This window comes from Manacus candei, unplaced genomic scaffold (genome assembly GCF_025592945.1).
Source record: "Manacus candei isolate 608988 ecotype Guabito, Panama unplaced genomic scaffold, ASM2559294v1 h1tg000028l, whole genome shotgun sequence".
NCBI classification, from domain to species: Eukaryota; Metazoa; Chordata; class Aves; order Passeriformes; family Pipridae; genus Manacus; species Manacus candei.
In genome coordinates, this window is record NW_026138076.1 from 10522855 (window position 1) to 10549775 (window position 26921).

The 26921-nt window shown below is 43.3% G+C and overlaps 1 protein-coding gene across 4 annotated transcripts in view; it reads left to right on the forward strand.

The window, feature by feature from the left end:
• The first annotated feature begins 2091 nt into the window (after positions 1-2091).
• The window catches only part of PDGFRA (platelet derived growth factor receptor alpha), a 34626-nt gene continuing 9796 nt past the window's right edge, over positions 2092-26921 (forward strand). Inside the window, exons 1-17 of one of the 4 annotated variants that reach the window (XM_051790374.1) lie at positions 2092-2310; positions 8283-8511; positions 9516-9576; positions 10979-11293; positions 14002-14265; positions 14995-15125; positions 16128-16299; positions 16402-16591; positions 17088-17203; positions 17681-17807; positions 18805-18998; positions 19458-19552; positions 19663-19795; positions 23838-23942; positions 24621-24731; positions 25077-25230; positions 26346-26512. In XM_051790374.1, the coding sequence (XP_051646334.1) occupies positions 9528-9576; positions 10979-11293; positions 14002-14265; positions 14995-15125; positions 16128-16299; positions 16402-16591; positions 17088-17203; positions 17681-17807; positions 18805-18998; positions 19458-19552; positions 19663-19795; positions 23838-23942; positions 24621-24731; positions 25077-25230; positions 26346-26512 (2323 nt within the window). In that variant the 5' untranslated portion in view covers positions 2092-2310; positions 8283-8511; positions 9516-9527. Of the gene's footprint in view, positions 2318-8282; positions 8512-9515; positions 9577-10978; positions 11294-14001; positions 14266-14994; positions 15126-16127; positions 16300-16401; positions 16592-17087; positions 17204-17680; positions 17808-18804; positions 18999-19457; positions 19553-19662; positions 19796-23837; positions 23943-24620; positions 24732-25076; positions 25231-26345; positions 26513-26921 lie in introns of all 4 variants that reach the window. The other 3 variants (XM_051790372.1, XM_051790371.1, XR_007904960.1) reach the window with 3 other exon arrangements.

The window sequence follows — 26921 nt, forward strand, 5'->3', positions numbered from 1 at the left end:
CTGGCCTGGCAGACAGCTCTGCCAGTCCCTCAGTTTGCAATTTTTATTTTTCGTTGGGTCTTGTGAGATCCCACGTGGAAGCCGTTAACGACCTCTCGATAATGATCATGACAAAGGCATTATTCAAATGAGCCAGGTAATTGCAACCAGAAGGCGCCTCCTCCCCTTTCATTTTGCTCCTTTCTTTTCGCAAGAGTAACTCTCGCATTACATCCCATCCTGATGATACTTCGCCAGGAATCACCACCTCTGCCCCGCACGTTAAACCAGACACGCTCACGCCGATACATCAAGGACCGAATCCTGCAAGATCGCCTCGAGGCGCACAGACAGTTGACGCTCATCTTCGCGGGGCTTATATTTGCGAGACCTCACAGCTCTGATCCAAGTCATGATAGAACATTTCCCTCCACAAATTAAGGGGTTCAGGCTACTAGGTACGCTTGCCCTCCCAGATGCAGAGTTCCAGGGTGCAGTGTGAGTTTTTCCCGCCCGTGTTGTTTTTTGGTTGTTTAGTTTTGGATTTTGGTTTATTTTGTTTTGGTTTTGGGGGATTTTTTTTTTTTTTTTTGCCATACTTTTGACTCACTGGGAGCCTGTTGTTTATTCACAAGCATTACGGTATCCTGTTAGCATTCCGACCAGGGGCTGCTCACAGTTCTGACTCCGATGATTTCCTGGAGGAACATGTGGAAGCAATAGCGGGGTTGTGCACTCACCCGAGCCGTGGATGCACTAGTGGAGGGCGTACAAAGGGCCGGGAGCACCACCGGGGACCCTGCGAGCCCAGCCAGGGGTACCCCAGCCTGAGCGCGGTTCCATGGGAGTCGGTTCTCGTTTCTGTACCCATTCCCTCCGGGGCATCTTCGCTTCAGAGGCTTAATTCTGCTTCACTTAGTAAAGAGAAAAACCACTGGATCCTGGCTCTTGACTTTGAGAACAAACTTTTCTTTTGTTTAATATTAAAGGGGAAAAAGAGATGCGGGTGGTGGTGATGCCACATTGGGGAGGGGAGGAAGCAGGAGAAGCCCTGGGGCGCAGATCTGGGGCCGGTACCCTCCCCAGGAGGCAGGCGGCGCGCAGGGACCCGCTCCGCTCCGCTCCGTTCCGTTCCTGGGGCTGCACTGCCCCCTTTCCCGCGGCCGCCGCATCGCCTCGTCCCGCCGGCCGCGCTCGCCTCGCTCCGCACGGAGCCTACAGCAGGAGGACGGCAAGGGCAGCTCCCCGGCAGCTCCCTCGGCCACCCCTTATCACCAGCAGATAGCGACGGCCAACAAAGCAGAGATACCCAGCTCTGATTCCCCGGCGGGGATCAAAGCTCCGTCTGGAGCGTGTTCAAACAGGACGGGCTCGGACGTGCACTGCCCGCGCCTCCGCCGGCACCTCTGGCCCTTGCCGTGCCCCTGATTTGGTTATTACTAGGGTCTGTTTGCGCTGGGAAAAGCGAAGGCAGAGACGAAGAGAAGAGCGTTCTCGGTCCCGTCGGAGCTGCGGGGTTTGGGGGGGCTGGCTCTTGCTGAAGGTTACCTTTCGTTGTGTCTTTCATTCATAAATGTTAGTAATTCGTCTCTCCCTCTCTCTCTCAGTGCTTCCTGCTCCTGGCTGGCTCACGGCCGTCCATCCATCTCTCTAGCCCAAGCCCGAGCTCAGTGGTGTACAAAGGACAGGAGGAAGCCGCGAATTCGTTTCCAGATCAAACTCCCCGTCCATAAACTCGCACTGTGACCGTGGACATCGAGCTCGGCACCAGACCCACCGTCCTGGAGGGTCTGAGGCTCATTCATGAAACTGGGAGCTCTCTGAGTTTTCATAAAAGTTTTTTGGGTTGGTTTTTTTTTTTTTTTTTTTTTATTTTCTCCCCCTGCAGCGCAAAAACTCCCCGCTTCCCCCTTTCCTCCCCCTCGCCCCTGCCATATGGCTAACCTCCCCCTCCCCTGCGAGCCTGGTGAAATCTGGAGGCAGAGACTGGCCCCCCTGCCTGCGTAAGAGCCTCCCGCCGGCGCGCCCGCCTCCGGCCGCGGGGCTGGGGGCGCCGGGCGAGCCAGGACAGCTCTTATTCTGAAGGGGCCTGAGGGGGGCTTCATTTCCTGACAGCTATTTACTTAAAGCAAATGATTAGTTTTGGAAGGATGGACTATAACATTGAATCAATTACGGAACGCGGTTTGTGAGACCATTACAGTCAGATCGGGAGGGAGGGCAAGCGGGAGGGAAAGAGCGCGGCTGAGCGGGGAAAGTCACAAAAGACGTGGACATATTTTGGATGTTTTACAATCTGCAGGATTGGGGCTGCGGATTGTAAAGGAGAAGGTAAGAGGTGAGGAGCAGTTTCCCCACCTTTTTCTTTTTTACACCTTTACTCTCACTTTTTTTTCCTGATTTATCTTGTTATTTTTTCTTTATTTATTTGTCAGGGGGGTAACTTTTTTCTTTTTTTTTCTTTTTTTTTTTTTTCCCCCCCTTTTTTTTTCCCCCTCGATGCTCTGAGATAGGCGTGGGGCTTCTTCCCGCAGGGCGCAGTCGGCGGGCGCTGGCGGCCCCGTGGAGGGGAGCGGGGAGCCGGCGCTGCGCCGGCCGTCGGGGTGCGGCGGCGAGGAGCGCGGGCAGCGCTAATGACAAACACATTGGGACGGCGGGGGCCACCGCGCCGCATTCCTGCCGCGGGGGTGGGAGCGACCTGCCGGGGCTCCGTGGGCAGCGGCGGTGTCCGCCCCGTGGGGGGGAAAGTGGGAAAGCGCACCGACAAAGTAAGCGGCTCCCTCTCTTCTCGCATCCCTCGCTTCCTTCACCCCGCTGCTCACCCGTCCCTTCCCCCACCCTTTGTTTTTCACTACCTTCCCCTCTTCAGACCCCCTTTCTCACCTCATTCCCCCTGACCCAGTAGCCTAAAATGCCCCGAGATCCCGAGCACGTACACAACACCCCCAAGGCGACCCGATCTCCATCCCTGCGAGCCCCGTCTTTTTTTTATATGTCTCAGCAACAGGGAAGATGCTGAATTTAGGCAGGGCTGGTACCTGGAGATTTTCCAGCTTACAGTCCCTCTCGCAACGGGAGCGCCAGCCCTGCCGCATGTCCCGCCGGATTGCTGGACCGCACTGCCTCCTACCCCGGGGGAGGGCAAAGTCTTCGCGGCCAACTTTTGGATTTTGTTAAGCGCGGAGTTGCAAACTTGCCAGCCTCTGCCAGGCTGGAGTCCCCTGGAAAAGTCCTAGGAGCAAGTAGGAAATGGCTTTTTGGCTGTCCGCGGTATTGCTCAACATTTTTGGACGCGGATCCTGCAGCTCAGGAGCCGTTCCAGACAACAGGACTTGGACAGCTTTTTCTGGAGCCAGCAGCGACAGATCTAGGGAGGCAGCAGCAGTCCCGGGGCGCAGCCGCCAGCCCCCGGGGCTCGCCCGCACCCCGTCGGGGAGGAGGCTGCGATGCCGAGGCGGGGGCGATGCCCTGGCCCCCACCCGCGCCGGGAGCATGTTTCCAGCGCCCCATCGACGGCATTTTCGGCGCGTCTCTTGCAAACCTCCGGTTTCCTAGCGCTCCTCCGGGGCCCAAGGCAGCATGCCCGGGGAGGGCTGGGCATCGCCTCGACCCTTACGGGGACCGACGGACCCGTTCCCGGGGCTGCAGACACATCGCTCTCTCTTGGTCCCACAGCTCCCAGGTGTGGCACCACGTCTGTCCCACGCCGCACCCTCTCCAGACCCCGCGCCCTCTGGGTTCATGCTTCACCTGAGGGAGAGGGTTGGAGAAGAAGCACCGGGTCGTAGCTCCGTAGGGAGACACGTCTTTGCTGTGCTCCTCTCCGTCTCCCGTACTTTTCTTTTCCTGGCTACCTCGCATTAGAAAAAAAAAAAGTCTCTCCAGCTTGGCAAAGGTTTTCCTATTGTTTCCCAGACAAACAGCGAAGTGGCTGGGAGCTGCCATCTCTGCTAGGTTTGCTCAGTGTCTTGGGCAGCCTTTGATCTGCAGCGGCTCCAGCCGTCGGGCCCGCCGAGGGGCGGCGGACCGAACAGGAGTCGCGGCGGTGCCGTTTCCCCGCTCCCTGGGGGCTGCTGCCTGGGTTCCCCGCGGGCAGACAGGGTCTGTCAAGCGCCTGCAGCCTGATGGGGGCTTGAGGGTGTGAACGTAACCCCACCACCACCATCCACACCCCAGTCCCGGCTGGCTGTAGAAGGCCGCTGTCTCCCCGACGGGACACACAGGGAAGCGGGGTGGCTTGTTATGCTCTTGGCGTCTCCCAGGGCCGATGCAGAGCCCAGCTGGGTTCCCAGCTCAACTGACTAAACTCTGTGTCCTTGGATGGGGCAAGAGACAGGATCAAAACAAGGAGACAGGCATCAAAGATTCCTCTGTCATCGGCTGATCAAAATCTGAACTGTGAAGATCCGACTTTTAACTCTGGATCTAGAAATGATCTAGAAAGATCTCCCAGCAAGGGACTTCGGGTTTAGCTTCTAGTTAACAATAAGCATTTTAGAACGGCCTCAGCTAAACAGCGGTTCAGCCAACCTCAAAGCTTGGAAAAAAAAAGTTTGAAGAAAAATGAGACCTCACAAAACACTGGGATTTAGGAGTCCACAAGTAAACCAACTCTGTCAGTCTGCAGGCACTGTCTCGCTGCTTCTAAAACAGATCCCTTGTTCTGGTACTCTTCTCCAGGCACTGAAGAGCAGGAGGTGTGCCAGTCCAGTTGCCATCGGGCATTGGGGCTATCTTTACTGTTGATAGCTTGTTAATGTATGAGAAATCTTCATGTGGCTCTGAGGGTAATATATAAGTATTAGGTTTCAAGAAAGCAGGAAGTAATAAATATTTTAATAAAATACCTCTCTTCTGTACTGCAGCATCGAGCTAGGATTCAAGCACAATGAATAGACAGAAGAAGTCTTGCATAGTGCAGACCTCGCTGGTTATTTCCAACTATACCAGTTGGTCTAAAGAATGAGGTTTAAATGTATAACTTGATATAATCCTTGCCTTGCTTTCGTTCTTAGTTCATCATGACCACAATGGCACTTTCGCACGTGAGCACTAAAATTTTTAATAGAAGATGTTTTCTTTGCTTCTTTTAAAGGCTTAAAGACACAAGAATGGTTTCTGAGAGGTGATTTTTCTTGGTAGTAGGCAAGAATTGCTGATAATTTAAAAAAAATCCCCGAACCACAAAGCCAACTGTCCTTTCTCTCCCTCTTGCCTTGCTCTCCTGCTTGACTCATTTCTTTCAAGCTAATAAGGCTTTACATGGGCACCCAAGGGAATAGTTTACAACAGCTAGGCTTCCTAGCTCCTGTGGTCAACAGATATGGATAGTTTTTTCCACACAATGCTTCTTAACACATGAGTTAGGATCTGACGTGTTCTTTGATTCTGAGAACACAGGTAAGGTGTACTCCTTGGAAGTGACACTTTTGGTGTTGGTGGGTTTGTTTGGTTGGTTGGTTTGGTTTGATTTATTTTTTGTTTGTTTTCTTTTCTGTTTGCTGAGACAGTCTGGAAAATCCTCTTTGGATCAAGTGGGAAAATTTAGACTTTGCAATTTCCCCTCCCACCTTTAGCTTCTAAACTGAGGGACTCTTTCCTTGAGGGTTAGGCTGAAGAATTGGGGCTGACTAGAGGGCAACTATTGCCATATGTAGGAGCCCAGCACTGGACTATTCTTGATGCATAGTTATTTCTTGGGCTTTTCTTGATGCATAGTTTCTCCTATGTACAGGCTATGCTGGATTCAAATACTTGTAAAGGGATGAGGAACAAACCTCATTTTTGGAGAATGTTTATACCAGTCTTTTTCACTGAAGACTTTTTCTTTTGTTGTTTAAACCTTTTGCCAGTGAAACCTTCAGAGCCACATGTTACTGCTGCAGGGCAGCGCTGCTCTTGCAGACAGTTGAGTTTGCAATCTGGGAATTGAGAACCAAGAAACGTTTCAGGAGGTCCTGACTGAACATTTACATTCAGATGCTGACAAACACCGCAAGATGGAAATATTTCTTTCTTTTCTTAGGCTTCCCTTAACTCTTCCTGGAAAAGATCAGTTTTCCCAGAAGGACAGGCTGCCACTCTGACAAAATCACCACTGAAATTACCCAGCCCTCTCATAGCAAGGGTAATCATCTCATTACATGCCAAGATCTGCAACCCAACTGTTCTATCCCTTATGTAAATATAGAGCAGTTTGGTTTTATTTTATTTTTTTTTTATCACATGAAATTAAAATGCAAGAATTTTGAATTTTAAGTTGATCTAGGAGACCTAGATTTTTAGATTCTCTCTGGTCCGTTGGAGACTAGCGTTGCATTCTATTGGACAAGAAATTTGGCTCTATATTGTGGATCAACATTGCCATCATGTGGCCAAGAGGATGAACTGTAGTGACTGGGTAGCTGGCAGGAAATCAGCCCAGTAGTTTGCAGTGTTCTGGTAGATGGACTAGTTTTCTCTCTTGAAAGAGGTCTTCCGTTAATTTACAGCAGTATGAAAAAAATGTATACCATTGGCTCTTCTGGTTCCTCTTCCTTTCTTTCTCTTTAGGTCATGTAGAACAATCACCTAGGAATATAATAATTTTTTAAACACATATTTCCATTGGCTTTCTGGACATTGATTTTACCTTTTCTTCTGTGGTACAGTCAATGAAACCTGACTTGGTAGTAAACCAGCACTTGACAGTTAGTGTTTGGAAAACTGACTCCTCGCTGATAAGTTCTTCAGATGTTATTTTTCTGGGTTTTTTTTGGTTTGTGTTTGGTTGGTTGGTTGGTTTTGGGGGTTTTTTTATCACTAAAGAGCACAAGAGACATACCAGGATTTCAGTCAGATCCTTTGAAAACTTATATAAATCCAATGACTCTTTTACCCTGGGCAATCCCCTGCAAAGAATTTGGCAAAGCTCTCATGGCATCACTTAGCTTTTACTCTAGGTGTCCATGTTTATGTATTAGCTAGCAAAGTCCAAGGTATGCAGAGAATTAAGGTTGGCTCAAACTTACATTGTATATGTTCTGTTAATACTGGGTTTCAGCTTGCATAAAGCTACAGGCTTCAGTGAGGCTACACCAAGTTATGGATTGATGGACCAGTGTTAGGAACTGAACCTGATGTGCTTATCCAGGGCTGAGATTTGGATAGTTGAGGACAAAGATAATTGATCTGCCATAAGGAAGGTAAAAACTAAATAAGTGCACACAAAAATGTATGTGATTGTAAATAAACAAAACCAGGATAACTGTCCCTGCTTGGTGTTGTGGGCATGAACAAACTCTCTCACGCCCTAAAGTGTGAAATTGCGCCTATGTTAAACCTTGAGTCTGGCAAGAATGTGTGAGGATATGCTGGTGATGGGACTTCATCATGCTTAAGTCAGATTCATGATACAACTAAATTCAGTTAAAATAGATTTTGAATACAGATGACGGTGAATCCTCAGTACATTATTCTGTCTTTCACAGTGAGGAAGTGTTGCTTTGGTCTTGATGACATTAACAGGTCATTGAGGAAAGATCAAAGCTCTGGGTTGTGAAAGAATAGCCAGATGGAGAAAGCAAATTAAGTTAAGTCACTGTGTTTTTAAACTAGGTTGAGACAATCCTTGATTTCAGCAACAGCCTAACCAAGACAGCAAGTTCAAAACAGCACTTTGTAAATGCCATCACGTTTACTTACTTACACCAGTAAGTCATGGGGCTTCAGTCCTCGCTTACACACACAGCTCTGCAGCAATACTAGTCCACTTCAGCAGAGCTTCTGGTATGCAAAAGATAAGCTAGCTTTGTTTTTTCTCCTCCTGTGCTGCATCACTTGCACTGAACAGTCTGGTAAAACAACACAAAAGGAGGAGAATGCTGTGTTTTCAGAGAGAAAAGGGAGGGAACTTGGCGGACAGTGAGGTAACATGGGTCTTGGAAGGCTAGGAGTTAGATCAATTAAGCAGACCATGGTAAGTCTTTAAAGAGTTACAGTGGGTTACTTTATCAGAAAAAATTACAGGATATGAATGTGCTAAAAATGAGTAAGGAAGCAGAAACTGAGGGAATTCTTTGATATCCAAGAGTCTGCTATCAATGAGACACAGATACATAAACACATGGCAATTATTGTCAATTGAAGAATCAGGCAAAAGGCCTTGTCTCTGCTGAAATATTTTTAGCTGAATTTCAGAAATGGTTTGTACATGTTTTTGAGGCTTGCAGTTTGTAAGTCTTGTAATCCTGCTTCTGAGACCTTTATGTTTGATTTGAGTATCAAATACTTTTGCTTTGCAATGAGTGCTGTCTACTCCACAGATTGACAGAGGAAAGCAGGACTAATTCAGAAACACTCCTCGGTATGTCGTAAGCATTGAACTCCCACACGGCAATGCCAGAGTTGTAACAACTAGTTGCACCTACATGTTTTCCTGTCTCAGCATCAGGAACTGAATACTAGAGGATGAATAGAAACTCTCCAGAACCTTTGAAAAGCAGCTTCTGTCTTGGCACATCATCCTTTATTTAACTCCTGTCTGTGTTTCAGGTTAGAGGCTCTTCCATGCAGTGTTTTTTTAATTTATATTGTCTTTTGGCCAAATCCAGTTGCTACTAAAGTTACCAACAGAACATCTGTTGATTCCAATGGGAGTAGGGATTGTAGGAACTTCTCCTTTAGAAATTACCTAGCAGGATGCTTGAGGGTTTTATGTAGAAATGTCGTTAGCTGGCACAAAAATTACATAGATGCTTACTGCTGTTGTTACTTCTACAAGAGAGATGCCTTAGGATTATGTGTTTGAAAGCTGAAATAATTGCATGTGATCTATGACTCTCCACACTGTTGGGGAGAAGAGATGTTATATGAGTAGCAGTGCTGGCCTACAGTCTGTCGTGGATTTATTTCATTAGAAAATTTCAGCATATGTTTTAAATAGCATGTTGCTTGATCAAGGGAATTCCTGCTAAATAGGCAATAAGCACCATTGTATTCTGTAAGCTATATATATACACATGTACAATGGCAAAACAGAAATATCACTCGGGATTGTACTATTTGTAATAAGAGTGGTTTTCAAATGTGCTTTTTCTCCCATAAAAACCACTTGCAGCTGAAAGGTCAACTTGCTGCCTGAAGCTGTTGCGTCCTCATTGATGCCTGCAAGAGAGCTGTCTCTGTGCAGAGGTGTTTCTGTAGGCTCAGTCTTGGAGGCAGTAGTGGGCAGCAGAGCTGCTTGCAGGTCATTTGAAAGGGGATATACCGGGACCTGGTTCCATACATTGGAACTTGTTTCGTTACACTGCCAGTTGAAAGAAGGGGTTATGGTGCCTTAGCTGCCTGTAGTCTGTGGCCACATGTATCTCATGGGCAATGGTGTGAGTCTCAATGGGCTGTGGGTGTGAGCTGGGGTCCCTGGGTCATTTCTCTTTGTGGCACCATGAGGAGTGGTGGGAAGCTGTACTTGGGCATTGCAGAAGAGGGGTCCTGCTAAGTCTTATGCAGTTATCAGTCCATTAACTGGCTCTCTTTCCTTCTCCTTTCTGTTTCAGTTGTTGGCAGCTATGGGTACTTCCCCACGGATGTTCCTGATCCTGGGATGTTTTCTTACAGGTAATGTTTCTCAGTCCTCTAAGCCTCTCCACCCCTAATTCTTAATAAATTTATATTTAAACTTGCTTTTATTCTGCCCATAATAACAAATACCAAATGGTTGCCAGCTGGCTACAGACGTGGTTTTTCTGCCTTTTCCTTAGGTAAGCTAAGACAAGACCTACTAAGAAGGCAGTACTTTTGCTGGCCCACGTTTGTCACTTCGGCACTCCTATGCTGCTGTAACCTCCTCCCACCCAATTCTTCTGACTGCGCAGGGAAAGTGAGCCTGCCTACCTCCAGCTGTCCCCAGTGCCCTGCTGGGGTTTCTGCAGCAGCATGGTGCAGGCGGGGCTGCCTGTGTGGGCTTCCCGCATCCTCCCACTCTGCACCACTGAACCGCACTCGCCTGCCCAGCTCCCAACATCTGCCGAGTGAATGGGGATAGGAGGGGAGGGCAGGCTTTGCCACAGGCTGCCAAATATAGAAAGGGCCTGTAGACTGAGGTAACTTTGTGCAGGAGTGGAAAATGGTTTCAAAGACAGTCTGGAGTCCTGATGCTGATTTATTGCTGAGTGGCAATTTCACACTGTGAGCCTAGGTGCTTGTTTATCATGGACTACCCTATCTGCTTTGTACAGATCGTTTGGTAGACTGAAACACCAAATGTATTTGCTTGGTGAATTCCTCATTCTTTTAGGATGTAGATACTGTAATTTTCCTTTTGGATTTGGATCTGTTATGAGCCCACCTACAAATTACCTAGACTTGCAAACCTGAGCCTGTAATTGGAGATTGCATCTGAAAACCAGTGCCATCTACAACATCTAGTTCAGTGGATTGCAGTTTTATCTGGCTATAAAACTGTACATTTTGGCTAGAGGTAGACCCAATGCACAACTTTTCAGTCTAAGCCCCTGCTCTGGCCCTCTGCACAAATAGGAATCAGATGTAAAGTGCAGGTGTTAGTCTTGGGAAGTTGTGTTCAACTTTCAGCTGTGAGCTTACTCGAAGGCTAACAGGACTGCTGGCTTCCTGATCATGTCTGTAAGAAGCTGTGAGATACCTGTAACAAACAGCCAGGGTGTGGGATTCACTGGTCTGCAATAAAGCCTGCCCACCTTTGGGGCTGGAAAGCTAATGTGTGAATTGGGAGCTATCTCTAACTTAACCTCTGTCTGTCTTTCACCTCTTGATTTGACAAACAGAAGTCAGCAAGCAAACACTTAACATTTCAAAGGAAAGCCATTTGCCATCCCTTGGGCAAAGCTCTGCCTTTTGACAAGGGCAAATTTCCTGGGACATCAGCAGATCTGAAATAGTCAGAAAAATAGCTGCTCTGGATCCTGTCTGCTTCCTTTCACGTCCCCATGCTGAGGCTGTTCTGTGTGTTCATATGATATTTATTTGTGTCTTTTTGCAGGACCATTCTTAACATTTTGCCAGCTTCCTCTGCCGACTATTGTTCCCAATAGGAATGAAATGGTGGTACAGCTGAATTCCAATTTCACACTCAAATGCTCTGGAGACAGTGAAGTGAGCTGGCAGTACCCAGTGACCGAGGGAAGTCACAGGATAGACATTAGACATGAAGAAAACAACAGTGGCTTCTTCGTGACAGTGCTTGAAGTAGTAAATGCCTCAGCTGCTCATACAGGCTTGTATGTTTGCTATTATAACCACACACAAGTGGAGGATGGGGAAGTGGATGGGAAGGACATCTACATCTATGTGCCTGGTAAGTGCAGGGTGCCAGGGCTGTACTTGGAGGTTTGGATGGGAGAGGTGAACTGTGGATGTTCAGATGAGGTGTATTGCTGGTGGCAATTTTTGTCTCAGAGGAAGAGAAATTGACCCCAAGGCCACTGCCTAACATACAAATCAAGACCAGCCCCTGTGAATCTATGGATATGTTCCTCTGTGTTTTTATGGGCTTTCGCTTTTTTGGTGAGAGTTTTAGTTCCCAAGAACAATGATGAACTCACAAGTTCAGACCTGAGGTCTTCTGACCACCAGGGGCTGGATAGTAGACCTTGGTGACCGGGTCAGCCCAGCTGTATGAGTATGTCCAGCCTTCAGCTTTGCCAGGTTCCCAGGTGGGGATTAGCATAAATGCCGGTCCTTTCAGGGAGGACTTGGATGGATATTTTGGGATGTGTAGGGACTGAATCAGTGCCATGTATGATACTAAAGCAGTTGCTAGATGAGGAAGGCCATATCTTGTTCTTAACCTGAATTAGGCTTGAACTGAGATCTAGAAAAAGCTCAGGTGTCCACAGGGCCTGGGAACAGTAAAGCAATGGAGATGTCTTGGGGGTGACTGTCAGAAGGGTGGGAAAGATGTGTGCTTGCTGGCTGGTCTGATGCAAGATTAAAAGCATGGTGCTACCATGCAGTGCCCTGTAATTTTCAAAGCAAACACAGCCTTCCCAGGCTCTGTGCTACATTTCTCTTTAGTGATGGAAAACCTGTTGCATTCAGAAGAAATGGCATCCCCTCTTTTTGGGAGTGCCTACTCCCAGCATTGCCCTTTCACCCCCTTGTTCAGACTGGAAATCTGCTTAAATGTTTTCCACACTCTCCACCGGATGAAAATCGTTATTGTCATAGCTGAGACAGGCACCAGAGGCTGAGCCATGACCGATGGCCTTTCTGGATGTTTCCTCGGCATTGTCCAGGGTTCAGGGGGAGAGGGGCAATACTGTAGGGCCAGAAAAGATCAAGCCACTTGATTTGCAGCAAATATTCATAATAGGAAACAAAAGAGAGAAGAAGAGACTGCAAATCATCCTGCAAAACTGCAGTGTTTTCTGAAGAAGATGATGTCTATAATGGTAAAGGAGACTCTGGAAGGGGAAAAAGTCAGGAAGCAGTAACAGGATCTGTTTTAAAGGCTGTTTTGCAGTGGCATTAAGTTTTTTCAGTTCATGATTTGTGATTCAAGGACAATGATTCTTCCAAGACTTTTTCTCCATTTCTCACAACAAATGTAAAATCTTCGCATTTGTTCTTGAAGCAAGATGTTTCAGCAGAGTCTGCCAGCTTTACCACGTGTATCTTCATTTCCAAACACCTCTAACCAAATCACCAGAAGAGGTTTTTTTATGTTAAGTAGTCTTGTAATTCACACAGTGAAGGAATATAAAGGCAAGAGATTGAAGATTTCTTCAAGAGGGCTTTTTAGTTTGGTTTTCAAAAGCCTCTAGACATCAGCCTACCAGAATTGCCAGGCAGAGACACCCTGTAATTTTTTCCACTCTCTAACCATCAAGATGTCATAAATGCAAAAACATATCCTTTTCTCCAAATTATAGAGGATGTCTCTGTTTCCACTCTAAACTTTGTCTTTACAATTGTTTTTTCTGCAATGAATTAGGAGGGCAATGGGTGGTAGCAACCCACTTTAGCCAGGGAGGATTACGTTGAGACTTCACACAATATCCTATTTTCACTAACAGCACACAGAGAACCAAACTAGGTGAATCCTGTTTCTGTTTTAAATTACAGTGAGAAAATGAATACATGGAGTTGGCAGTGTCTTTGGAATGGAGCGCTGTGTTTGGAATATTGCTACAAAGAGCCTGCCAGTGCAGCAGAAAGTCTATTGTTGGAGGGATTTGGATTGCTATTTATTAAATTTTATTATAAAGCTTTGCACAGAAGCTTCAGGCTAGCAGGGATTATTTGTTTATTCTGAATGGCCAAATGGAGGGCTGTGCTTTTTATGCATAATGTTATGCAATTATGTTTTAAACTCAGACTTTGGATTGGCTGGGTAGGAAAGTTGGCATGCTTTTTGTTGACTTTAAAAGAAATAAAACTACCAGGTGTTTGTTTGCTTTTTTCCTAGTTGAATACCATATTTTGAAAACCACATGCTGTGACCATAATTAACTATGTCTCATAACTGTAATGTTGGACATGTTAGAAATACATGAAGATAAGTACCTTGAACTATTTTTGATGAAATGTGGCTTTAGTGGCGTTCAACATAACCAACATGAAACTGACTTCTACTTTATTTGACTTGGAAAGTGGTTGGATTTTCATTTTACTTTTATTTTTTTTTCACTGCTTATATGTTGGTTAAAAGACAGTTAGCAATACCATAGGAAAAAAAAATTAACTTAAAATGAGTGAGTTGTGATTAATAACACTTAGCATTTTGGGGGGAGAATCTTTTGCCTTTTTCATCCTGCATCCTGAATTGTCACAAAGTCCTTTCTTGTTTTGTGCTTAGAAGAAATCTCTCACTACATGTCACATCAAATAGCTAAAATGAGATACTGCATTCAGTTAGCAAGCCTTACCTGCAATCTCTGAAAAACTGGGATAATGAACTTTACAAATTTCAGTTATGACCTATAAGTGGCCACTGACATCCAATTCTTGTATGTGGACTTGCTACAAACAAGACAGTGTAATACTATATCTCGTTTTTTACAGACCCAGACATGCCTTTTGTTCCTTCTATACCGGAAGACCAGTTCATCCTAGTAGAAGAAGGTGATCCCACAGTTATCCCTTGTCGGACAAGTGACCCAGATGCTCAAGTGACTTTAACTGACAGCTTAGACAAGGCTGTGTATGCTTTATATGACACCAAACAAGGCTTCATAGGGAATTTTCCTGCGGGCTCATACACATGCAAAACAGTGGCTAAAGGTGTGGAGTTCAAGTCTGATGAGTTTCTCGTCTATATTATAAGAGGTATCTATTTCTGTTCGTTTAAAATAAAAAAAATAGTTGTGTTCTTTCTTCACACTGTAAGAACCATATCAGCACCAGCAACACACGGTTATATCCCGTTTCCCCAATGATGAGCTCCTTGCTCCTCTGTCAGTATTGCCAGTTACTTAGTTGTGAGTTTACTTACAATTAATTTTAATTTTGATAAGAATAAAGTGTCCCTAACTTTTTCTCCTCTCCCATCTCCTCTCTCTCTCCTAAATGGTTGAAAGAAAAGACTTCTGTAGCCCATGTATTTTCATCTTATTTGCTGAAACATAACTTAAAAGGCTGGCATTTCTCGGTGGCTTTGAATTTTAGAACCTTGTGTGGCCTGAAAAACATCATGATTCAATTACTTTGAAAATGTTTTTCCTGGACAGCAAGGGATTCTCAAAGACAGTCACTGATCAGCAAAATGGGAGATTTCTTTTATACTGAATGCCTTTTCACAGGGGCATTTGAGATAGGAACTTCTAATTGAAACTTTATGAGTGGATAATTTCTTTGTGGGATTGAACTTAATGCCTGTACACTTCATCCTTTAAATATTAATTGTTTATATCAGTATAGATCAGCAGTAATTTTACTGAATTTTTCAGATAATTCCTCAGTAGAAGAAGTGAAATGGAAATCTCCTTCTGAAATTGTACCATGTGAAAAGAGCATTCTTTTTAAAACTAAATGAGGTCTCTCTCTCTCTTCTCTTAGCTACTTCACAGCTTCCAGTTGAAATTGAAGCTCTTAAAACTGTCTACAAAACAGGCGAGACCATCGTAGTAACTTGTGTGGTCTTTGACAATGAGGTGGTTAATTTACAGTGGAATTATCCCGGGAAAGTGGTAAATCTCTCTTTCTTTTTCTTTTTCCCTCAATATTTCTAGTTACTTACTGGGAAAGAGGGTGGGGTTGTAATATAGTCTTCTCTTATCTGAGTGAGGACAGCTGAGGAGGGAAAACAAAGTAAGCTCTTTGAATTTTAAGTTATCATAAAGGAAAGTCAATCCCAAAAGTTAGAGTTTGCTGTTAGTAAGTATGCAAAGCATGAGAGGAAAGTGAGGTATGGCTAGCAGTCCGTCCTCTGAGGATCTGTCTTTCAGGTCTTGTGCTGCTTTGAAAAAAGAAATGTGAAATTGGAAAGATCTAGGTGTGTTGGACATTTCAGTAGAGCTCTGCTGCTGAAGGTCTGAACCTCTAAAATGGTTCTCTTAAACTCTGGTTCTCAGGCATAATAAAGGACAATGAAGAATCATATATTCTTAAGTGTTCTTCATTATGCAGGTATAAACTGAAACGACTCTTAGAGTCACTGTAATTATTAACTAATGAGAAACATCTAGTAAGAAAATCTTAAAACTTTTGGAGAACCTTGAAAATTTTCAAACTGGTGTGACATATTTTTGCAGTGAAAAATTTTATTCAGTGAAACTTGGTTAGAGCCCGTCCCAGGCAATTTCAGAGTATCCCATGTAAAAAGTCTGGTCACTGAAGAAATGGAACAATTGAAGTGTACCTGGTTGTGAACACAATTCCCATGTTTTATTTAAGTAAGTTATGAGTCCAAGAGGAAAAATTTGAGAAAGTTTTGTTCCATTTTCTGTCTTACACGTCATAGTCCCTGGTATATGCCACCTTTCAAAACTAGCCCAGGAATATGTTTTGTTCCAGCCTCTCATGATAACACGGTCTGCCATTCTCACCATCCTTTTACTCACAGGAGTCTTCTTCTTTTCAATAAATTATTCTTGTTTTGAGAGGAGGCAGAATCTAGCATCTGGTTAGATTATGATGTGTTTTCAGCTCAATTACTTAAGTAAGTTTTTTTTTCTTTCTCCAAACCACAGAAAGAAAAAGGTCTGATAAAACTTGATGACATCAAAGTCCCATCGCAGAAGCTGGTTTACACCTTGACCATTCCTGAGGCATCAGTGAAAGACACAGGGGATTATGAATGTACTGCTCGGCATGCAACCAAGGAGGTTAAGGAAAATAAGAAAGTAGTCATTACAGTTCATGGTATAGTTTGATTTTAGTGTCCCAAATTACTAATGCATTGGAAAACACCATTCTTGAAAAATGTTGCACAGTGTTGTTTACGCAAGGCTTTTTCCTTTACAGACAAAGGCTTTGTTCACCTGGAGCCTCAGTTTAGCCCTCTGGAAGCTGTCAACCTGCATGAAGTCAAAAACTTTGTTGTTGATGTGCAGGCTTACCCAGCACCAAAAATGTACTGGTTGAAGGATAATGTGACTCTGATTGAAAATCTTACTGAGATTGTTACTAGTTCTAACAGAGTCCAGGAAACAAGGTAAAAACCTTCTGACACTTACTTTGCCATGTTGACTTGAGTTTCCCACCAAAAACCTGGCACTGCTCCTGCTCTCTTTCCACCTCAGTTTGTTGCTTCTTCTTTAGTGGCATTTAAAAATAATTTATTTGTTTTCTACTCTAAAGGGCAATGCGTAATCTGCCTCTTCTTATTCTCTTCATAATACCAACCTCTTCAAGGTCTCTGAGCACTAAACCTATTAATTCCCTTCAACATGTCTGCATACCAATAATGTCTAGCTGTTTCCAGTAAAATCAGAGCTTTGTCAGGTCCCTGCAGAAAATAACTAATCCCACTTCTTTCTCAGTTTTATGTTGGTAGTTATTTACCACTTGAGTAATGACTTCATTTAAAGGCATGCTAGAAATGCTAAATGCCACTATGTTATAATCTCAACATACCCAGATTATATGTTTCACCAAAGTGATTTTTCATGCCTGCTTTAAAAGTACAAACAAAACTTGCATTTCTGCAGGTTTCAGAGTGTATTAAAATTGATAAGGGCCAAGGAAGAAGACAGTGGATACTATACTTTGGTTGCTGAAAATGAAGACGAGATTAAAAGATACACCTTCTCCTTGCTAATACAAGGTAAGGAGTCCCACAGCCTTTCCCACCATAACTGATGCCACACAGCAAAGACTTGATGCACTTACACACTGGATTGCCTGGAGTATAGATATAAAAAAGGCATGAACCAGGGTCTGCGGAGGAGTGTGTGTGTGCTGGGTCCCTTGAGCTCTTTTACCCTGATCCTGGCTTTCATTTCTGCACTGGCCTTGAGCCAAAAAGAAACTTTATTCTCCCAGCTAAGTTATTCCAGCTGACAGCAGGGCGATAGCTCATTCAGTATGACATGAGGACGTGGCAAAACCGCAGGACTTCTTTTTCATAGCTCTAGCCTAAGATCCAAGCTGTCCTATGGGAGATAAGCATTTCCTGGATGAGTCTGGGTCTCTAGCTATTGCTAAGTTGTTGGCCAAACAACACCTGTCCTGCTTTGAATTTCAAGTTGTTTTTTTCGTAAATGCTGACAAATATTTTAACAAACTCCTGACTCCTTCCCAGTTCCAGCTCTGATCTCAGCCCTTGTGGATGATCACCATGGCACTACAGGTGGGCAGACAGTGAGATGCTTGGCAGAGGGGACCCCACTTCCTGATGTGGAATGGCTGGTTTGCAAGGACATTAAAAAGTAAGAGGAGTGGGTGCTGTCTTACCTAAAATATTATGTGTATCCTCAATTAGCTTAATGTAATTAGTTACGGTACCATGTTTTCCTCATCAAGAGCCAGTAAGTTTTAGATAATTTTTATTTCTTTTTAGAGGCATGTTACTTATATTTCAAGAGAGGTTGCCTGTGTCCTTCCTATTACATCTTATAGGAGAAGAAACAGTGCATCAATTCAGCAGGTTTATCTCACAAAAACTTTGTGTTCAATAAGCCAAGTTTGTGGATTTCACAGTCCTGGTTTGAGTAAGGACCTTGAGAAGTAGCTGTCCCTCCACACAGGGAGCTTTTTTAGTTTCCCAGATAGTTCAGTCTGCCTCATTAACATTGTTGTGTGCTTCTAAGTTTTCACTTGTGATTATTCCCCCCTAATTATAATTTTCATCGTCAAAGTATTTTAAAAACATGGAGTAATTACTTCCATTTTTGCCAGTTCCAGGTTGGCTCTTTCTGTGTTTACTGCAAAGCTGCTTTCTCCCTGTGGTATTACCCAACAGGGAGGGGGAGACCATGCATGGAAGAAGGCTAGGAGGCCTTGGCACTTCCGAGCTGTGTTCTGCTCTCATTTTACTAAAACCTCTTAGTGCCTAATGGGGATGGTTGTCTTCCTAGCCCTGTCCCCAGGAGCCTTGTACAGCACTAAGGATTCTGGGAAAAATAGGGATCCATCCAGTACCATAACTCCATGGGATACACAGTGACACCAAGGTCAATCTCTACCAAACCTACTGGGCTGCATTGTTGGACCCTCCAGTCAGAAGCAGTAATGAGAATCAGAAGGATAATTATTATGAGGGAACAAAGATGCAGGCTTTCTATAGAGGCAGTCTTAACAATTTCTATCTTTTAAAAGGATTGCTGTTAGCAGAAATTTGCAGGGAAAGGTAATTCTTGTTCTGTTCACTCTTATTTATCTGTGCCTACAACCAATGCTCATTTCCCCCATTATTCTTCTCTGCAGGTGCAGCAATGACACCTCATGGACCCTTTTGACTAACAACATCTCTGATATACACATGGAAGCCCACCTGGATGAGAAAAATGTGGTGGAAAGCCAGGTGACCTTCCAGAAGGTAGAGGAAACCCTGGCTGTGCGATGTGTGGCCAGGAATGACCTTGGTGCCGTTACTCGAGAACTGAAGCTTGTGGCTCCTAGTGAGTTTGCTTTTTCCTTCTATGAAATTATAGCAGTCAGTTTGACCCCACTCTAACACACCCCCAGTTCAATCTTAATGGATAAAAGTATGAATTGTTGTAGATAATTAATTAAAATGGATTTTTTCTTCCACCCTGAGACATCTGAGGATGAGGCATTTTACAGGTCTTTATGGTGCATCTGTTTTTTGCTTATTATGTGGTTCCATGATTCATTTTACCATTTTACTGCCACTGGCTATCGGGACATTCTTCTAGACAATCTGTATTTGATTTTGAAATAGGAAGGCAGAGCAGCTCTGGGCTTGGAAAGACTTTACAGTCACCAGCCTCAGGAACTGCTCCTACCACTTCCGCAGGACATAGGAACTGCGATGACAGGCGAGGTGGATGTCTTATGTGTGTGTCATGTTCCTCACGGCTCAGGAGGAAAATACTGTCTGTCTTTTTACTCCACAGCCTTACGATCAGAGCTAACGGTGGCTGCTGCAGTCCTAGTGCTGTTAGTGATTGTGATAATTTCACTGATTGTCCTAGTCATCATATGGAAACAGGTAATGTAGAAAAGCATTTCAGTTTGGATGCTGAGCCCTGCTGGGTTTTGATCTTCTCTGAAGTCAAGCACAGGACTAATTGTTGGGTCTGCATTCAATGTGCTCTGCAGAAGCCAAGGTACGAGATTAGATGGAGAGTCATTGAGTCTATCAGTCCTGATGGCCACGAATACATTTATGTGGACCCAATGCAACTGCCCTATGACTCCAGATGGGAGTTTCCTCGAGATGGGTTAGTGCTTGGTAAGTTTTGTCTAAGGGACTAACCTCATTATTCTCTAGGGATAAAGACAATTAAGGACAACTCTGAGGTCTGTGTTACTGGGATTTACAGTGGAAGTTATGGTCACAAAGTTCAGAGTGTCTCTGTGCCTGTCTGTTCTCCTCAGTTCTCCTTCCTCATCCTCTTCTTCTCCTACAGTGGCATCAGCCCTGAAGTTCTTGTGTTAGTGTCTCCTGTGCCTCAATTCCATCTCTCTCTCAATGTGTAGTGCCCACCTCCATGCAGTTTAGGGGGATGCTCTCAGCATTAATTGCCCTCTTCAACACTCATGCTAATACATCCAGAAGAAAAACATCAGTATTTTTTGTTTGCAACACATTTATATGCTTATGTACAGAGGCCAAGGGAAATCTGCAAGTAGTTATGTAGTTTTATTAAAAATATTTTTAAAATTATTAATCCATGCCAAGCATATATCAATAACTGCATATTTTTGTGGCTACTGTCCTTCTTCCTTCTCCTTCTTCTTTCTTGCTTTGTTATTTCTCATTGGAATTCATGCAGAATTCAGTCATAATTACTTCTTCGAGGCTGGCCCAATGCGTCTTTTATATCAATTGAAAATGTTATGATTATAGAAAATTTTAATGTTCTATACAGACAGTGCTTTAAACATACAAGGCTTCCCTCCCTTGAAGGTATCTCTGCACCAAGTTGCATCACAAAATAGAGGGGAAGAAGATGAAATATGTTTTTTGTTTGATATATTTTAAGAAATGCGCTCCCCTGGTGTAGTTCTTCTTCCCCGTTACAGAGAAACAGTTGATGTTAATTCTTGAAAGAAGCAGCACAAAAATTTCTGGTTCAGGAACAATATCCTTTAATTAAATTCGTGTTGCTAATTGAACACTAGAGGAGGGTGGATATTTAATGGAATTATTTTATTACAACCCAGACTTTAATTATATGCCTAAATAGGATTTGTCAGATTTGAGTTGGTAAAGACCACCACTGTGACTTTGTTTCCCTCTGACTCATGAGCACCAGCCTGCTTCAATGCCTTCTTGTTTACAAGTATATTCAGGATAGTCAGTGCTCTAAAAATCAATGCTACATATCCTTTTAGTAATCTGGATTGCACAAGCTTTCTTCTTGACACAGTTCACATTTATACCTGCTGACAGTTTTGCCATATTAAATACTTGCTGATGGGGGGGACCCTCTTTTGTTTCTGTGGCTGATAATCTTGTTTTGTGGGGGTTTTCTCTTATCTGAGTGGGAGATGACAGCAAAGCTATTACACCTTTAGCTCAGGGAGGCTCTGAAGCAGGTTACAAACCCATTTTGCCTCAGCCAGATGAGCATTTCCCATCCTAACTGTGTAAGCCAGCTGGCATTTATTTGTTTTTTCTAGCCAATAGTGCCTGGAGTGCAGTGCTGTGTTAAACGCCAACTTTGAATGTTGACTGGATGAAGCTTGAATTGATGAATTTGGGTTACATTGCAAATTTCCCTTTGCAATCACTGCTCCACAGTGTATGTAGTGCACTGCTGTTTGAAGCTTTCAGCAGCCAGTGCAAGCCTAGGAGATGCATAACAGAAAGAACAATGCAGTAATGCCATGAGCTGCTTGAACACCACTGCCTTCTCCTGGATCTGCTGAGAAATGTCAAGGTTCCAGCAGGACCTGTACCTCCTCCTCTGGCTGATACAGCAGAGAGCAGGGCCTTTTGAGAGTCCTAGTTCTGTTGCTCAGGAACCTGGGGTGGCTGTAGAGAGATGGCAGAATTGCTCTCATCACTTCCCAGCAAGCCACTCATTTTTCCTGTTGACTTTGTTAAAATGAAATGCTGGTCTGACACAGAATCAGACCTATGCCCATTTGCAAAAGGCAAGTTAAGATTCAAGTCACACGAAACTTAGAGATGTCATACCTAATTCCTCATGAGTCTAGAAACTGACTTAGATTGTAAAGCTTGGCACTTGTTTGGCTTTTGATATAGGCCAAGAGACTTAACGATTTAATTTGAGGTGGGCTGATCATCCCAGTTCAATTTTAACCAGAGGCATCCGGTTGAGATGGCTGGATCTGGAACAAATTCACACACTTCACCTTTGAATTTGTGTCCTCTGAGCAGAAAAGCAGCACTTCTTTTGGCAGTGACAGCAGATAAGCTCTATGAATTGGTAGAGAGGCTGAAATAGCTGCTGTTCCTCCACTAGTTTGAAGGGTCTTGAGCTGCTGCTGTGTCTGCACAGTCCCTCTGTGGTGGCAAAGCAGATCACAGCTGTGCATGTATACTGAGAAAAGTAAACACATGCTATAATTTTGGGCTTCACTGAAGCAGTCATCAAGAATGTGATGGCATTACAGATGCTTCCAGTTCTTGAGCTCCCACCACGTTCCAAATTTCCAATGTAAAAGATACGGGGCTTGGGCTACATCTGCAGAGAGGGTTGAAAAGGGGAAATAGCAGTGATGACTCCCTACCACTTAGGAAGTGCTCTCACTGTCTCCACGTGCACTCCGGCCCAGGAGAGGTGATGAAGAGGGAGATATGTGCCTTGTGCTCAGCTAACAATATGGTTTGGGGAGGAATTGGCTTGTGAAGACAAGAAGATCAAGGAGCATCAACAAATACCATCACATTCTGAAGGGCTGCATCCTGCCATATGGCTCCCAGACCTTCAGTCTGAAAAGTTTCAGGGGCCAGATTTCAGACTCAGGTGTTTTGAATTAGTCTGAAATTTAGTGGGAAGCTTTCTCACATCCTGATTTGGAAGGATAACCTTTGGAGCACAGGAATGTTGAAATCACATAGTTTCTGTGGGCATGACAAACTACACTGTCATAATCTTGGAGAGGTTTGTCTGTGTTAACTCAGATAAGCATTCTTAAACCATTTTTTATGCTTGTTAATGATGCAAATATCTTTTGGCTGGAAATTCTCTTTTAAAAATGTGTGTACAATAAAAGTGGGGGTTGCAGCTAGAGGATAACAGAAACATGGCATTGCGTGCCAGATAACGCTTTTCAGAAGTGTAGAAGATGACAACTTCAAACCACAAATGAATATCAAAGACAAAATGCTGTGTATCTCTGAAGTAGAAGTCACTACTTATTCTTTCTGTGCTGAAAGTTAAAAAGTAACATAAAATTAAAAAGAGAGTTTGTCAGGCATACGATAATATCCTGGCATCTGTACCTCATATACAGGTTTGTTCACTGAGTAAGTGTTGCCTTGACAAACTTGGTCTTCAATGTAGAAGCTATGAAATATAGTGTTTTACAGTATGTTTATTCATATTTCTCTAAAATCTCAATCAACCTGTACACAATTCTTCTGCAGGCTGTATCTGTATTAGAAGACAGGATATGATAATCTAAAATGTTTGTCTAAATTGATTAGTGAGAAAAGCGTGTATAAACATTAGCTGTTTCCTTACAACACTTGGAAATTTGCAATACAATTTATTCCAGCAGATGAAACACAGTTGTACATTAAATTTCAGGGAAGTTTCCCCTCATACGTGTTCAACATGCATTTCAGCTTCTTGCAGATCTGAAATGGCCCTGCCTGTCTGTTTCTGAATGTGCTGTTGATGTGCTTTAGTCTGTCTTACTGCTTAGATGCATCCAGCATTATATAATAGACCAAAACTACAGCTGAGGGACCCAATTCAGATTTTTAAGTCAGGAACATGACTGTATTGTATTCAGGTGCTGACTGAGGCAAAGAGGTCAACTTAAGTCTAGGACAATTAGAGAGGATAAAGTGAAGATGACAGGGCACAGGAACAGATGAATTTGAATGAGTTGAGCTTCCAGGTGCAGGTGTGCTACTGATATTTGCTTTCTTGTTCTTAAGAATTGTACTTAATGACAGCATTTTAGATCTGCTTTTCCTGCTTAACAACAACATCAATAACAATAATACCAGTGATCTGGTTGTGGGAATCTGTTCTTTCCACACAAGAATCAACTCATAGAGGAATGACAGAAGGAAATGAGCTGAATTGCTGTTCCTTTCCGAAATAAATAGTGCTCTCCCTTATATTCAGGTCGAATCCTTGGTTCTGGTGCATTTGGAAAAGTAGTTGAAGGGACTGCATATGGATTGAGTCGTTCGCAACCAGTGATGAAAGTAGCCGTGAAAATGCTGAAACGTAAGTTGTTGGAGTTCCATTTCCCAAGCTAGGGGATGGGCAAGGTAGGGCACGTTCCACAGGGCTATTCGAAACTTCCTTTTGTATAAATTAATTCTTCTTATCTGAAGTAGAAAATGAGTGGTGGAATGACTGAAATTTAAAATTATACTTTAGGCTGCTTTATGACATTTCAAGACAGAAAGTACCCAGGCTTCTGAAAACATCCAAAGTTTGGGTTTAGCTGAGCAGCCACAATAACTCAGCAAATATTGAAAAAGATAAAATAACCATGAATGTTTGTGAACAAATGAGAGCCACACAACAAAGGAGAAGCAGGCAAGCCTTGTGTAAGAATCTTAAGTTCACTGAAGATTTTCTAGTTCATGAAAGCTGAGAATCTGATGCAGTGATTCTGGAGGAATCACGGGAATCTTGCTTGTGTTGAAATGAGCAGCTTGTGGAGTGCCTCTGTGCCACTGTACCACTGGAGAGGGAAAAATAGGCTGGATCAGCTATTGAAGGTGCATCAAGTGAGTCCTTTGTTAATTATTTGTGACTCCTCTCCAAATCTTAAGACACATATCAAGTAAAGGATATAGTCTTCTCCAAGAAACCATGCTAGCAGTGCTCCAATGAGGCAAGCAAGGAGAAATCATTTGTTATTTGAAAAAGGCAATTTCTGTGTTTTTTCAACAGCTACAGCTAGATCCAGTGAAAAACAGGCACTCATGTCTGAACTGAAGATAATGACACATCTTGGCCCCCACCTGAATATTGTGAATCTGCTTGGAGCTTGTACAAAATCAGGTGGGTTTGGCTGACAAAATAAAGGTTTTTACAAAATCAAGTAAGTTTGGCTGACAAAGGTTTGCTGTAGGGTCATCATTCACTGTTTAACAAGCGTACAGATTTCACGTAAAGGATTTAACAATAAATATAAACAAATATAGGTTTCACAAACCTGATTGTTATTTGGTAATAGTTGCAGTCATAACTTAGTAGATAAAATTTATTAACTCACAATAATTTTAATGTTTTATAGTCTATTTTCGACTATTTTTGGAGCCTTTTTTGTTTGTTTCTGTAGAGTTTTCTGGGTTTGTTTTTCAAAGACCCCACTCATCGATGCATAATTATGCTTTATTTTAACAGGTCCTATTTACATAATTACTGAATACTGCTTTTATGGTGATTTGGTGAACTACCTGCATAAGAACAGGGACAATTTCCTGAACCGACACCCAGAGAAGCCAAAGAAAGATCTGGATATCTTTGGGATGAACCCAGCTGATGAAAGCACAAGAAGGTGTGAAAAAAAGGAAAAAAAAAAGCGACTTGAGACTTAAGGAAATGTCATTACTAACACTCCATTTCTCTCATCCACTGGTTTAAAGTTCTCCCTATTTTTTCTCATTAGACTTTTATTTATCAAGTTTCTTAGGTCTGGAAAGGTTTTAACACTTTTTGTTCAGTCTCTCTGACATGTGTCCTAGTTTCATGTTTCCTGCATGTAGAGATGCCTGCAGTCCAAGGACCACCGTGGGTTCTCCACGAACATTCTGACATCCCAAATAAGACTTTCATTAATAAATCACAGCCCAGTGTTCGTTTTTTTTTTTCTCTCTGTAAAAAAACCTATCTCTATCCACCCAAGTTTAAAAGTAAAGTGCATCTACCTGTTTCCTTGTTTCCCTTCTTGGGGAATTTCCACTGTCTAAAACTCCTTCCCTTCTACCAGCCTGGCAGAGCTTGTTCTACAAGCTCAAGTACTCTCCTTTATCTACCAATGGCTTAGCCAGTCTCAATAGCTTCCTTATTGTCACTGTACACCCCACAGCTTTTTCCAGATGATGGTGAAGGAAGCTTGTCATCATTCGTTCAGCAACAATGCAGTGCCATAAAATTAGCCAGGATTTAGAAGGTGGAGAGATATTCATTCCAAAAATCACTCAGATGAATAGATCAACTGACTTGGTAGCTGTGTACAAACAGGACTATGCATCTGGACATGGGTTTGTTCAGCAAGACTGGATTTGATGCAAACTGTCTGGGTGGATAAATGACATTTATAATTTGGAATACCTTGAACTAAAAGCCATAGGTAGTGATACTTGAACTCAGTGGGATTTTGGGAATTAAGGCAATACATGTTTACATACCTGACTATTGAAAAAAGCTTGTGTTTAACTACAGTGATGCACAGTAACATGTACTAATAAGTGATGGTTGTATTACATACATGATACATGGCTATGTTGTAATACATGATCTTTATCTATTCCCTATCAAGAAGCCAGTTCTTATATCTTACAGCAATACAATTGTACACCATAAAAGAACTATTAGATATGCAGGATGCTGTGGCAGGGAAGTCACCTGGGAAGTACTAGCTGATACACCTATATTTTTTTCCAATTTCAGTTATGTGATATTATCATTTGAAAACACTGGAGAATACATGGACATGAAACAAGCTGATACCACTCAGTATGTGCCTATGCTGGAAAGAAAGGAGGGATCTAAATACTCTGATATTCAGAGATCTGTGTATGATAGACCTGCTTCATATAAGAAAAAATCCATGTCAGGTAATGTAGAACTGTCTCTTCTGCATATATCATTAATATAAATGCATATTGCATAAACACATATCTTATTTTGGCCTTCTAAATAGATGTAAACTGCTCAGCTCTGTTCAGCAAGTGTGTGAGCATGAGGTATAAGCTAAAAGCTTATGCTTTTATTCTTTCGTTATGCTCTGGGGATAGGAGTGCATGTTGCTGGAGCAGAAGGGGTCCAGTTGTGTATTTGCTTCTGTTCTGAATGCTCTGCAACAGGGCTGTAGGTACCTCTGGAGGCAGTGATTTTGTCACTCTTGTAGTTTGCAAGATTTTGAGCAATAGCAATGGTCAATAATAACAGTAATTTATATTGCTCTGTTTCCACTTACATTTCACATTAACTGACACTTAAACAAACACAGAACACTCCTAAACA